This window comes from Arvicola amphibius, chromosome 5 (assembly GCF_903992535.2).
Source record: "Arvicola amphibius chromosome 5, mArvAmp1.2, whole genome shotgun sequence".
In the NCBI taxonomy this organism is placed as follows: Eukaryota; Metazoa; Chordata; class Mammalia; order Rodentia; family Cricetidae; genus Arvicola; species Arvicola amphibius.
In genome coordinates, this window is record NC_052051.1 from 55,920,499 (window position 1) to 55,934,655 (window position 14,157).

General features: G+C 46.9%; 1 protein-coding gene across 1 annotated transcript in view; it reads right to left on the bottom strand.

Annotated features, from left to right (window-relative positions):
* Positions 1-6,259: 6,259 nt before the first annotated feature.
* Rtf1 (RTF1 homolog, Paf1/RNA polymerase II complex component) overlaps positions 6,260-14,157 on the bottom strand; it is a 59,360-nt gene continuing 51,462 nt past the window's right edge. The window contains exons 12-18 of the mRNA XM_038331730.2: positions 13,546-13,623; positions 12,894-13,015; positions 12,679-12,736; positions 11,699-11,776; positions 10,926-11,021; positions 8,576-8,687; positions 6,260-8,323 (exon numbers count right to left, since the gene is read on the bottom strand). Of these exons, the coding sequence (XP_038187658.1) occupies positions 8,217-8,323; positions 8,576-8,687; positions 10,926-11,021; positions 11,699-11,776; positions 12,679-12,736; positions 12,894-13,015; positions 13,546-13,623 (651 nt within the window). The 3' untranslated portion in view covers positions 6,260-8,216. The remainder of the gene's footprint in view (positions 8,324-8,575; positions 8,688-10,925; positions 11,022-11,698; positions 11,777-12,678; positions 12,737-12,893; positions 13,016-13,545; positions 13,624-14,157) is intronic.

A 14,157-nucleotide genomic window follows, 5' to 3' on the forward strand; every position in this document is an offset into this window, starting at 1 on the left:
GTAAACAGAAGAAAACCTCACCTGGCCTAGAGCTGGGGCTGCACAAGTGGAGAGAGAGCGCGGACACAGACGTTCAGACATTGAAAAACCCTGTCCTCTCTGGCTAGCTCTGTGGCCTTTTATGCTGATGGTCAGCTGAGCTGCAAGGCTCCTGTGAGCAGAAGCCAGACTTTTCTCTCTTCTCCTAAATGCCAGAAGTTTGGGGGTACCCTCTTTGGGATTGCTGGTGCATCTTCAGAATTACCTCCAAGACTGACAGAGGCACAGGAGTATGAAGTATGGATGTGCCTTCCCTTTCTTCAGACAGAATTTAAAACGGGCCAGGAGAAGGGGAGATTAGTGTTCAGAGGGAGAATGAGAACCTTTGGCAAAGAAAAAAAGATCCCAGGGGAGGGACTGACAATGGAAGAAAAAGTGTGTGTGTGTGTGTGTGTGTGTGTTTAGGGAATGAGAAAACACAAGTTTGAGCACTTGCCCCTTCCTTGGAGAAGTCAAGAAATGACATGAACACAGATGTTTTCTGGGGCAGGTAGGGGTCTGGATGATGGAGTTGTAAGGCCTAGGGCTATTGCTAGGTTGTAGCAGGGAATTCAGAGGTGCTGTCCTCAGAGGGTAGACTAGGAACCTGACAGAGGAGAAGAGAAGAGGGAGGAGAAAACATGCTACGGGGTACCTGTGTGTCAGGCAGTATGCGGGCCATGCTGGGATATAAGTAGGCTGAGAGAAAACCTAGAACAATTCTTTTTCTTCTTAGATCAATGTATTTACCAAGTCTTAGGTTCATCATAGCAGGAACCAAACAGCTGCTCTTTGTTGGTGTTCAAGCTATAAGGTGGCCAGCCTGGGCTACATGAAGCCATTTTTTCAACAATAACAACATAAATTGTTCTTTGCCATGCCTGTCTGATGGGTAAGTACAATGGATGAACTGAGAGTTAGAAGCCTCCAACCATAAAGCTGTCTAGAGTACTGGCTCAAAGCCATCGCTAGGGAGTCCTGGCTAGGCCCCCGATTTCTATTCCTGTGTGTTGTTTCTCCCTCCCTGCCTTCCTACCTGTTTCCTTGCATTTCTTGATATAAAGTCACATCCTGTAGTCCAGGCTGTACTGGAACTCACTGTGTAGACCAGGTTGGTCTGCCTTTGCCACCTGAGTGCTGGGATTAAAGTCCTGTGCCACCACCTCCAATCTTGACTCAACCTTCTGAGGGCTGGGATCACAGGCATGGAACACCACACCCAGCTTTCAGCCTGTTTCCTTGAGGCATCTCAATGGGGTGGTCCTCCCATATCTTGGGAAACTCCATCCTGAGGTGCATGAGTCCTCTCTCTGTGCCTGGCCCTCTGGACTCAATATATGTGAGGGAAGTCTTTCCTGGAGGGTGACAACCTTGGGACACATAATATGGGACAGGGGAAGACTGGAAAGGGGATGAGCAAAGTGGGGGGTGTAGGGGGGGATTTCTAATTTATCTCTATCCTCTACTCCAGAGGCTGAAGCAAAATTACTGCTTACTACCCCACCTCTATCAGGTCAGGTGCAATTTCTCAAGCTTCTTTATATATATGCCAGGTGAGGTGGCACATGCCTTTAATCCTAGCACTTGGGAGGCAAAGGCAGGTGGATCTCTAGGCTACACAGAGAACACCCTCCCCCATCTATCTGTATATGTATCTGGGTGTTTTGCCTGCATGCCTATCTGTGTGCCACATAAGCACCCAGTGCTCACAGAGGCCAAAGGAGGGTGTCGGATCCCTTGGGACTGGAGTTTCAGTTTTAACTGTCATGTGAGTGCTGGAAATCAAACCTAGGTCCTCTGGAAAAAGGACTCTTACTACTGAGCCATCTCTCCAGCGCCTCTAAAGTTTTTAAAGACAAGCAAGGAGAACGAAGGGGCAGGAAATCATGCACTCTTGAATTAGGAACCCATTACTCTGAGACTCCAGGTCCTCTGCAGAGGAACCAGCTCAGTGATGGAGAGGAGGGGGAGTCACTTTCTTCTGGTTAATCCATCTGATTAATAAAAAAATCTCGTTCCATTAGCACATGCGTGGGCCTTCTAAGAGATGTTCTGAACATAAGACTCCAATGTTTTGTGGGAATATCTTGACTCATTCACAGAGCAAACAATGAGTAGCTGCAGAGAACCAGGCATTGTGTAGATGCAAAGGTTATAGGGACAAATGGCCCTGTTACCGGGAGTGGTTATTATTCCAGTTTTTTACAGAAGAAAACCACAAGGGAGCGACCAGAACACTGGCTGTAGGATGCTATTGAGCTTCCCTCCCTGCTTCCAGTGAGTTGTCGGTGGAGTCCCGTGAATCTTGGTCTGTCAGTTTCTTTGTGTGTTTCTAACATTCTCAAGTGGTCACTCTGATGTCTGGCTCTGCCCAGGGTATTCTGGAGAGAGGGCTGGTGGGAACCAGGGCCCAACCTCAATTTTAGGGTGAGTAAGCAGGTCTCCTTCTAGAAAAGGAAACATGAAAGGTGTCAGTCTCAGCCTCTGACATTTCTTGGTGCTGGGTTTCGCCTCTTCTCCAGCAACTATCCCAATAGCTTAGTCTTTGTGACAATATTCTGGAATAGTCAGTCATAATGATAGCAGGGCTGGGGATTAGCAGTTGGCTGACCCTCCTTAATGTCACCCTTGTCTTAAGCAAACCAAAGGGTTACTATGTATGTGCTGTTAAAAGTCTCTCCTGATACAGTTCAGAAACAAGGCTTGCTGTTTAGGGACCTGGGTTCATTGAGTCTTCACCTTCTCTTGAGGACAGGGAACTGTAAGGCCTCTCCTAGTGGTCAGTTACTAGGAGGTGATGACTTCCCGGAGGGCCTGAGGTCAGGGTGAAATTTGAGGCTGCTCAAGCCCCATGCACCTTAGAGATGTGCTGGGTCTGCCTACGGTAATATCGGTAATATCAGGGAACTTCCCAGCCTTTCGCAGGAGAACAGGTAGATGTAGCCCTCAACTAAAATTGAATCTGTAGCTGTGACCTCCCCTCAGGGGCCCTGGTCCACAGAGCATCAAAGTTGGACTGGAAGCTGGAACCAAGGGAAGCTGCCATTGGCTTAGAGTCCCAGAAGCTAGGTCCCACTGCATGTGAGTGTAGTCACTAAGTCACCTGGCACCATGAACTATGAACAAGTCTGAATGTCAAAGCCTGGCTTCCTTAAGACCCGGGAGAGCCTCCAGCTTGGAGGGTGGGAGTGGGTACGGCTACACATTAAGTGTAAGCACTCACAGGTGCAGGGCACAGGGCCTCTCCATCCCAGTTGCTGCTCGCCCTTCTACTAGGGCTGCCAAGACCCGGGGACCCATCAGATACAGCACCACACACCGCTTAGCCAGCGGGAGGGCTTCAACTTTCGCAACTGCGTTTCTAGTAACCAACGGACAGGAAACCTGGGCCCCTGTTGCTGCGGGTGCCTTCGGCTGGGCGGTCCTGGCAGGAAGTCAGCTTGATCCTTTCCCCTCCTTCCTTCTTCGTTTATTCGTGTTCAAAAAAGCGCTCCTCCAGGCTGGGTGTTGGAATGCCGCGGACTCAAGTGCTCCCCGACTGGGGTTAGCTCCCAATTCCACTGTTTGGTAAATGCTGCGCTAGGGGGAGCTGAAAGAACACCCACGGCAGAGGCGGGTCCCAGGAAGACTTTCCCTGAGGTAAATTAATGGAAATAAACTCGCACTTCTGGACCCTGCTTCGACGTAGTTGTGTAAAGAATCGGGAATTTGTTGGGATTCTTTATATTTTTCTGGCTTGAGTTTCAATAATCCTGGAGGTGTGTGGGCGACTCGAGTCTCACAATCTTTAGTGGAGGTGTATGTTGAAAGGCCAGAGAGACATGGAAAGGGAATGAGGCCTCTGGAAGATTCCCCGAGTCAGACTGGCTATGTAACTTGACTTTTTAGCTACAGCTGTCTTGGTAATTATTGTTCTGGGATTAAAGACATGGGCCACCATGGCCAGCACATTATCCATTTAAAGATGGGGTGCTGTATCAGCGGAATGGGTATCCCTAGGGATTAAGTGGTGGTGCCAGGTGACGAGCCCTGAATCAACTGCTGCCTCTGGCCCTCGGCTGTCTCGGGTGCACAGCAGGATGGAGTTCCTAGATGTGCCTGCAGTCCAGTAGCTGGGTGCTACCCCAGACCAAGCAACTGCATTCCAGGTCCTGCCCACCAGTCACTGGGGCAGGCCTAGGCAGCCTTATAGCTGCAGCGGACCCAGCACAACACCAAGTAACCTAGTGTCAGCCTTTGATCTTTGAAATCATGCAAAATAAACAAGTAATCTTGAGCTGAATTTAATTGCTTCCTGGCTCCTTGGAGCAGTTGGGTCACTTGAAGTCTCCTCTCCTGGGAGAAGCTGAGATGAAGTTAAGCACTTTACACCCCTCTCCTCTCTGCTGGAGGTTGCCCTTTCCCAGTTAGGCAGCAAAGTGGCTGCCGCCCAGCAACCAGATACTGAAAGCTAAGGGCTTGTCTACTCATTCTCTGCACCCAACAGCCAAGTCAAGTGGTAACATTGGTAGACTTGTGGGTACCATCTTATGAACACCAGGCAGCCTTGAACCTGGCTTCTACCATCTCTGTAGGGGATGACTGCAGGTCTTTGCTGCTTAGCAAACACAGTGTAAAGAATGGCGCAGCCTCAGCACTACGGGAAGCTCTCCCGGATCTCACCGTGTAGGGCAGGACTGTGGCAAATCAGCGATACTCAGTCCCTGGCCTCCTGCTCCACACAAGGTAGGCAAAGGATCTGTGCCTAGGTCATAAGAAAACTGTTAGGACCAGGTTCTCGCTAGGTTTAAACAGCACATTGGGCATCTACTTGCTCAGTTACATCACGCTGGGACTCAGGCTGGGACAAGGAACAACCATTATGAGGATGCTGCATAAGAGTAGAAGACAAACCAGGTGGTGGTAGCACATGCCTTCAATCCCACCACTTCAGAAGCAGAGCATGTGGACCTCTAAGTTTGAGGTTAGCCTGGTCTACAGATCAAGTTCCAGGACAGCCTGGGCTACACAGAGAACCCCTGTCTCAAAGACCAAAACTAAAACCAAACAAAGAGCTGAGGGCAGCCCCTTTGATTCTGTGAATGCAGAACCTTAAGTGGAGTGGAAAGAAAGTTCTCGCAGGGCGGTGATGGCGCATGCCTTTAATCCCAGCACTCGGGAGGCAGAGGCAGGCAGATCTCTGTGAGTTCGAGGCCAGCCTGGTCTAGAAGAGCTAGTTCCAGGACAGGCTCCAAAGGTGCAGAGAAACCCTGTCTCAAAAAACAAAACAACAACTGTCAGGGACCATTGTCCTAAAAAAAAGATAGCAGGGGTCCTTGCCCTAAGGATGTTTACGGAGAACCCGCCCCACATCCCAACTATCTTGAGAACTATTTGTTTACGGAACCCGCCCCATATTCCAACTATCTTGAAAAATGTTAATGGAATCACACTTATACCAGGGGTGCTGACTGATGATCTTCGCTACCCAAAGTTCCTACCCCTACCCCCATCCCATATCAAGTTCCTCATTCAAGGGCTATATAAGCTGTAACCTTCACCCTAATAAACTAGACCTTGACAATAGAATCTTGCTTGGTCTCCTCTCTCCGGCCATGTTCTTTCAGGTAGCGCCTCTTCAGGAACCCTGAATAGCTGACCCGCCCGCGGGGTACAAACAACAACAACAAAAGGAGTTCTCTGGGACTTTAAGGGTACCACTTGGGATGCAAATTTTGTACTAAACCTGATCCCTTGTTAAAATGCCATCGTTTATTTAGAAATATCTTTAGTTTGAGTGACAAGTCAGGACTTCACAGAAAAATAAGACTTTCTCTGCCCCTGCCAGAAATCAGACACCAGTTCCACAGACAGCATGACCTAGGCACATCTGGATACTGTTACTTCCCAGAGCTGAAGAAAATGCAGCAGCAGCTTTGGGCGCTACATCCTTCAACACTGAAGTCAAGCTGGGGTGGTGGATGGCTGCTGATGCTATCCAACAGCAGAAGAAAGACTGCCCCACTGGGAAGGCCGGCTGCTGGGACTGGCTGTGATCTTGGCTCAGAGGTCCCCCACCTCAGCTGAGCCTGCAGGGGGATGCTCAATGTTGTTGACTGGAAATCACCAGACAGGTGGTCAGTTGCCAGGTTACCTTTCAATCTTCTCTGGTGGGCTTTTCTCCCTGCCCTGTGCTTTGGCATCTCAGAACGAGGGTTTCGGCAGCTGCAGATGGGTTGTGGCAAAGGGGCTACAGTGTGTGGCAGTTTTAATAAAAATTTTATTACACAGCCATAATGTCATCGACACTTGTCCAAATCCAAATGATACTAGATACAGATCTACACGTGGGTCAGGTTGACTCCACAGAGTATATGGATTCTATGGTTGTATGTCCTTTAAACAAGAAGAAAAAGTCCAAGTCTGACATGACAGGAGTCCCAGCAGTTCTGGGACCCTACTAGAGTGCAGGTGGAGCTCAGGTCTGCGATCCCACATTTATACCACGGTCTGTTAAGAGCTTCAGCCGATGGACTCTTCAAGTACGTATGATTGCAAGGAATCCATCGCGATCCTCTACCCAGCTCTGTGCCACAGCTACACCAGCTGGGGAACAGCCACATGGCTGATTCTACAGTCACACTTCTTCAGAACCATCTGTTGCTGCTTTTTAAAGAAGTAAAAATGTAAACTAAGAAAAAGCAACACCAAGGCTTTACTCAACCATTAGAACTATTGAGTCCATTCTTGCTTAAATACTAAATACCATGATTTCCCATCATCCCTTCCTTATCCAGGAGTTGAGCAGAGTAGAGCAGAGCTCGAGTCCTCACTGTGTGGACCGCAGCTCTCGGCTGACTCTTTAGCCTAGTGATGAGGGTATCATCAGCTGTACTTGTTCTGAAAAGATTTGTTAAATGCCACTTTTATTTACAGTTGGAGCTTTACACCTGAGAATGATTATCAAGCAGTCAGCTTATCTCTTTCCAAACATAACGACATACACACCTCTTTGCTGGCTTCACCCTAGCTGCACAATATATATATATATATATATATATGCTTACCACACATATATATGCACACACACAGACACACACGGGCACTCACTCACCAATGCACATGCTGGTAACATTTGAAACCTACATCTTTTTGTGTTTGCTCTCCACATTAATGTTGAATTATTTCTTTAAAAAAACAAAACGAAACAAAGTGTTATTCTTGCCAGACAGCAAATAGTCAACCAGGAAAAGACAGGTAGGCACACTGGGAGGGGACGGACACACTACGTTCAATCAAGAAGTCACAGGCCGTGCCTGTGAAATGAGCAAGACTCTGGCTAACCTCCCTGGGACCTGCCACGAGCTTCTTGCCCACCTACCTGGACAGAGCCTATGGGGCAAAGGGGCTAGATGGGTGTTTCCTGTGGGGCAGGACAGTGCTGGGGAAGAGGGGAGAAGTTACACACCTACAGCAGTCAGGCCTGTTTAGTAAGAATCACATTTAATCAGTTTCTTTCTTGCAGTTTCAGATGCTCAAGTACAGCTCAAAAGAAAAAAAAAAATCTGAAACAGCTATAGACCCATGACAGACTGATACAAAGAGTACTGCATTTTAAAAAATGATAAAAAAATCCACACACATACACACACCCACACACACCGCACCCACACCCACACACTCTCAAATTAGACCCCTCCCTCCCCATAAATGTACATTTTTTGGAAACTAAACTGTTTTCGAAAACCCCTCTTCCATGGGCACAGGAAGAAGGGAAAGATGAAGAGAAAAGAGGACGGCAGACGCCCAGTCCCCTCTCTGCAGGGTTAGGTGCCATGTTCAAGGGTCGGGCCCAAGGCAGTCTCAAGAGGGCACTGAAATGCTGCCACTGCTGGCACCAGGGGCTCAAAAGACCCCAGCTCCACGGTAATACTGAACGTGCAGAGTGGCCAAACGGTGCTAGTTAAAAACCAAAAGCCGGTGGGGAGGGCAAACGCAAATCTAAAGACAGGGAACAAATCCACCTTGGGGAGGGGCTGGCGGGAGATGGTGCAGACAAGGGTGGTCTATACAGTAATGGTTTATATTACAGTGACTGGCAGTTAGAGTCTCTTCCCAGTTCCACTGCTGCTCCAGCCCAAAGAGGGCAAACCAGAGGAAAAGAGGACAGTCAGACCCTGACGGGGCATGCAGGGTTGGAAGCAGCAGGCTGGGAGTGCTCAAATAAGCCCCCGTCGTTTTTTGTAGTCTTCTAAGTTCAGAGATCTCCTTGGAGCTCCATCCTTGGCTGGTGGGGCCTTGGAGGTGATGGCCAAAGCTTTGGACTCTGGGAAAGAACAAATTGGCAAACTAAGGATCTATACAGACCTTCTTCTGATCTTGGCTTCCCTCTTTCAGGTAGCCTTGCTGACCGGAGCCTTCTCTCCAAGGAGGACTTGCGGCATATCTGACCTTGGCTCTATGGATCATGAGAAGCAGGCACATCTTTTTCTTCCCCATAGTCAAGACTCCAAGCTGAGAGACCCACAAATCTATCTGGTCCTCAGTACCCCTTCCAAGTCCCAACACACACACACACCTGAGCTCGGAACCTGTAAGTCAATCTTCACATCAAAATCATGGACTTTGAACAAGTCTTCTGAGAGGTCACTGGCTGACTTAGAATTCAAATCTTTATCCTTTCCCTGACCCTGCAATGAGAAAAGGAAACATTTATATTATAAAATATATATGCAAACAAAGAGGCTAAAAGGCTGCCTTGCCTCAGGGGTTAAGAGCACTTTCAAAGGACCTGGACTGAGTGCCCAGCACCTACATCAAAGGTCACACCCATACATAACTCCAGTTCCAGGGGATCAGATGCCTTCTTCTGACCTCTATGGACACCAGGCACATCATGTGATAGACATACATAAATAGAGGTAAAACATTCATACACATAAAATAAAAAAATATAAACAAATTTAAAGAAACAGCAGTCAATGATGGTCAAAGCTCTTGCTCAAGATCATATGCTTTTTATAATAAGCTCTCCCATCTTTTTTTTTTTTTTTTTTTTGGTTTTTCGAGACAGGGTTTCCCTGTAGTTTCTAGAGCCTGTCCTGGAACTAGCTCTTGTAGACCAGGCTGGCCTCGAACTCAGAGATCCGCCTGCCTCTGCCTCCCGAGTGCTGGGATTAAAGGCGTGCGCCACCACCGCCCGGCACCATCTTTTTTTTTTTTTTTTAAGATTTATTTATTGTGTATACAACATTCTGCCTCCATGTATGACCACACGCCAGAAGAGGGCGCAAGATCTCATTACAGATGGTTGTGAGCCACCATGTGGTTGCTGGGAATTGAACTCACAGCCTCTGGAAGAGCAGCCAGTGCTCTTAACCACTGAGCCATCTCTCCAATCCCCTTCTCCCATCTTTTTTAATGTACACACGTGTGTAACACACATGTTGACAATGAGCTTATGTGCGATCCTCAGAAATGCTATTTATCTCCTTCAGACAGGTTCTCCCATTGGCCTTGAGCTCACCAATTAGACTAGGCCAGTGCCCAGCAGGTCCAGGAATTCCCTCTGCCTCCTCAGTACTGTGATGACAGATGTAAGCCACTATGTTAGGCATTTTTACATAGGTTCTGGGGATCGAACCCAAGTCTTCACGCTTTTGTGCCAACAAGGCCATCTCACTAGCTCCCTCCTTGACATTTTTTTTTCTTAAAAAACAAAACAAACCAAACAAACTATATATATATATTCCCATATCTACATAGTTTACTTTCTGTGTGGTACTGGTGAATGGAACCCAGTACCTTGAGCTTGCTAGGCACACCCTCTCCAACTTAGCTGTGCTCTCTAGCTCTTGGGCTCCTTTCAGATTGTTTCTCTCAGGGAGACCAGGAGAGGCCATGAACGTGCAAAGGAGAAGGCAAACTTGTCTGTGGCATATGAATGGAAAGTGTAGGCTTTTTTTTTTTTTTTTTTTTTTGGTTTTTCGAGACAGGGTTTCTCTGTAGCTTTGGAGCCTGTCCTGGAACTAGCCCTTGTAGACCAGGCTGGTCTCGAACTCACAGAGATCCGCCTGCCTCTGCCTCCCGAGTGCTGGGATTAAAGGCGTGCGCCACCGCCGCCCGGCCGGAAAGTGTAGGCTTAAGACAACAGGCCCCCTTCTAACCCAAGATTCATGGCATTCATGAGGTTAGTCAGGAAACATCTGAAATTGAAAACTACTTGCTTCATCATCAGCCTTCACCCCCGCAGGGAGGCATAAGGAATAGGAGCCAGTTTCATGAAATGCTGGTATGCCGCCATTAGGCGAGCACTCTGCCAGCTGAGCCATACCCCAGCTCCTATTTATTGTCTTTCTTTGAAACAGGGTCTCATGAACTCAGGCTGGCCTTCAAATTCTTGAACTCCTGATCAAGAACAAGGGCTCTTTCACCTCCTGAGTACTCAGATTCCAGGCATGCGCCACCACATCTGTAATCTCAGCACTGGGAGGATGCAGAGACAGAGGGTCTCTGCAAGCTCAAGCCCAGCCAAGGCCACAGTAAGACTGTTTCAGGGAAAAGAAAAACAAACAACTATAGGAGCCTCTCCTGGATTACCATTTTTGCCTTTATTCTTACAAATGCCTGATCCTTACTTGCCCCTCGTTTCTTCTAATTATCCTATAAGATACACAGGACACACTGTTTTCTGTAAGAGAAAATGTGCTGCAGAGTCTAGAAGTCAGTGGCCTGGACACAGTCAAGGTCTCATTAAGCAGTGGTTTAGAATCGATCACAATTCAGTGCCAGTGCCTACATTCAAGCATAACTGAAGAAAGAACTGCAAGCACAATGCACGTTCCTCCCTATACAAACATCAGGCTGATCCAAGGCTAGGTGGTTTCTGAGGTCCTAGCCAGCAGCTTAGCCCCACAGCTTCTACTTGCCTTGCTCATTTCCTTTGGAGCATCTGGCAATACTCCTGAACCATATTTTGCATTTAGCTGGGCCAAAATGGCAGCCTGAACAGCTGGGTCTCTGGACTAGGAGAGAAAATACATAGATTATTTTAAAGAGAACTTAACATTCCGAGTCCTATGCCAAATTCTTTCCCACTTACTCCCATTAACATCATTAAGTACTAATGGGCACCACCAGCAGCTCAGTTGTTTCCCTCAAGTCAGCAGCAGAGAAGCACAATGAAAACCTACAAGAGAGCCTGTCCAGGCCCCCATGCTACCCAACATACACAGGCTGTGTACCCTCTGTGTATGATAACCCAAAGTTCATAATGCTTCAATATTTAATAAAGGTATGATTAAATGCTACCTTCAGGTGAAATATACACACATTCAAAACAAATGCATTTCTTCTGTAGATCTGGGGCTCTGCCCCAAGATATCTTTATATATACTGCTAATAGTTCCAAGTTTAAATATGCCCAAGCTCTGAGATGTTTTTAGTCCCATGCATTATTGATCATACTAACATCTGCTGTACTGAAAATGCACTCTGATACACAGTTGGTTAACTCCTAGGTTTTCACTACCTGTTTGCCCTATAGCAAGATAAAAAAGGAAGAATCCAGACCCAAGTTCAAGGCAAGCAAATCCCAGCTAGAAAAACATTATTTTTAACTTCTTTATTAATTTCCTAACAGAATTCATTTTATGTCCTAGAATCTAGGTCCCAACTAAAAACGTTCTCTTCGGGCACTCACATTGGACACGATGGTGGGCTTGCACTGCCGCCTCGTAAAGGGGTCCATCTGCTGGTTTTTCATGTTGTGACTTTCAGCCTAAAACAGAAAATATGCATTACTTCTCCCCCTCCTCTCATCTGTCCTAAGCTTACACAGAAATAACATCTTTGCAAGGAACTAGGAAAAAATTCAAAAGCTGTCTGTCCTTTTCAGTGATAAAGCACTTGTCTAGCACACAAGGTTCAAGGCTGAACACTGCAGAACAAGAACAGAAACAAAACAACCCCCGACAGAATAGATGCTGGAGCAACAACCAACTCCCAATAGAACAGGTTCAGGAGCAAGAACCAAACCTGCCCCCAACAAAACAGATACAGGGATAACAATGCCCCCAACCCCCTCCAATAGAAACATGCCCAAGAGCAAAAACCTCTCCCTACAAAAAGAGATACAGGAGCAAGAACCAAACCTTCCTGTATAGAAACAGATACAGGACCAAGAACCAAACCTTCCCCAACAGAACAGATACTAGCACAAGAACCAAACATGTTCCAAGAGAATAGATACAGGAGCAACAATCAACCCCACTAACCCACCTAACAAAATAGACATAGAAGTAGGAACCAAACACCCCCACCCCAACAGAACAGATACCAGAGCAACAACCTCAAAGATAAAAACAAATTTAAGGGCAGAACAGGCCAGAAAACGTTACTTTGTATCATGTTAAAATGTTCTGAGCAGATATGAAGCAGAGAGTGAACTCACACTAAAAGTATATGTCATTTCAATAATTTAAATCCATGCATGGATAATATACAGAGTCTTATATAACCCAGACTGGCCTTGAACAGTAATGCAGCTGAGGCTGGCCTTGAACTACTGACCCCCCTGGTGCTATCTCCCAAGTGCTGGTACTACAGGTGTGTGCCATCATGCTGGACCACCTACCATTTTACTAGAGTGTTTTAGTAATCCATGTGAAGTTTAAAACTCACCACTAGAGCCTTCTCAGACTCCACAATGTTCCACTCCCGATTCCGCTGGTTGATATAGCTACAAGGTAAGAGGGTCAGTCAGTGGCTGCGAGAGGACAAGGGCAGCTTGGAGCCTCGGCACCCCAGAAACCTGTGGGGTGTGCGAAGCACGGAATGGACAAGGCTACAGGCTGACCAAGGACAGGGTCCTTCCCAAAACAGGCGCACTGACACACCTGATAGCAGATATGTTCTTGGTCCGCTGGCGGTCCAGGGCTTCGGCCCGCTCCTCCAGCTCATTTAGCTGGTCTTGGATTTGTTTGGCTTTGTCCTGATCTCCCAGGTCCTCAGCCATGGCCTGTACACAGAGAGACATGTGAGCTTTTGGCTGTTGTTAGCTCTCTAATTAAATATTTCATACAGCCCAGGTAAGGCGCTTCACATGATGAACCAATGACAAGAAATGTGAAGACATAGTAAAAAAAGAACTTGACAAAGTCAAGACCAAGTCAAGGTGTGTCTTTTTACATTAGGAACACCTGCCTTCCCATTAGTTACTGGGCTCTAGAAGTCCAGACAATAATGATGCAACATTAATTAACCTTAGACTATAGTCTGCCCACATGGCTAAACTTCCATAACTAGGTCTATCCTATCTTGAAGGATGGAATGGAAAACCACCTGTCATAGTGATGTTCATAGTAAAACAAAGCAACGACATTGGAAATAAGGAAAATGGAAAGACAAGATCGACTGCACTCACAGGAAGGAAAGCTGCTGGGGATCAAGAATGCAGAGCCCAGCATGTTCTCCCCATCCTGCTCACTGACTTGGCATCAGAGAATGGACACGAGTGTGACTTTTCCATCTTAATAAGATAAGTCCTACCTTTTCCTTTAGCAGCTGAGTCTTCTTCATAGCATAGTTTGGTGGAGCTTTTCTGAACCTTTCTTTCTCTTTTACAATCTGTACCAGAGAGGAGACACCAGCAGTGAGGCATTCCTAAACTACTTTTGTAGATGGGCTAGAGGAGCCCATTTGGGAGGTAAGCTGCTAGTTAAAGGGGAACTGCTTATCCTATATACAGATAGCAGTGTCACGCCCCAGAGGGTGAGCAAATTCATTCCAAGGGATACTGTCTGTTTCCAGGGCCACGGAGAGTCTTCTGGGACAGTGTGAAGGAGCATGCATCAATATACAGCAGCAGCAGCAGCAGCACAAAGGCCTGGTATTGTAAGGCTAGCCACTGTCCAAGAGAACAGAGATCCAGGAATTTTACTGAAATGTTTTGGAGAAAGAAAGTTCTAAAAGAAAAAGCCTAGGAGAATACACATCCTAATAGACTTGAGTCTATGTGGTCTCACTGTAGATGAGAATGTATAGGGAAAGCCTGATGAAGCATAAATAACAAGATAGCAATATTAAGCATCCCTTTAATTAATTTCACATATCACAGAAAATGTCAAGACAAGCCTGACCTTCTCCAAACTGATTCTTAAA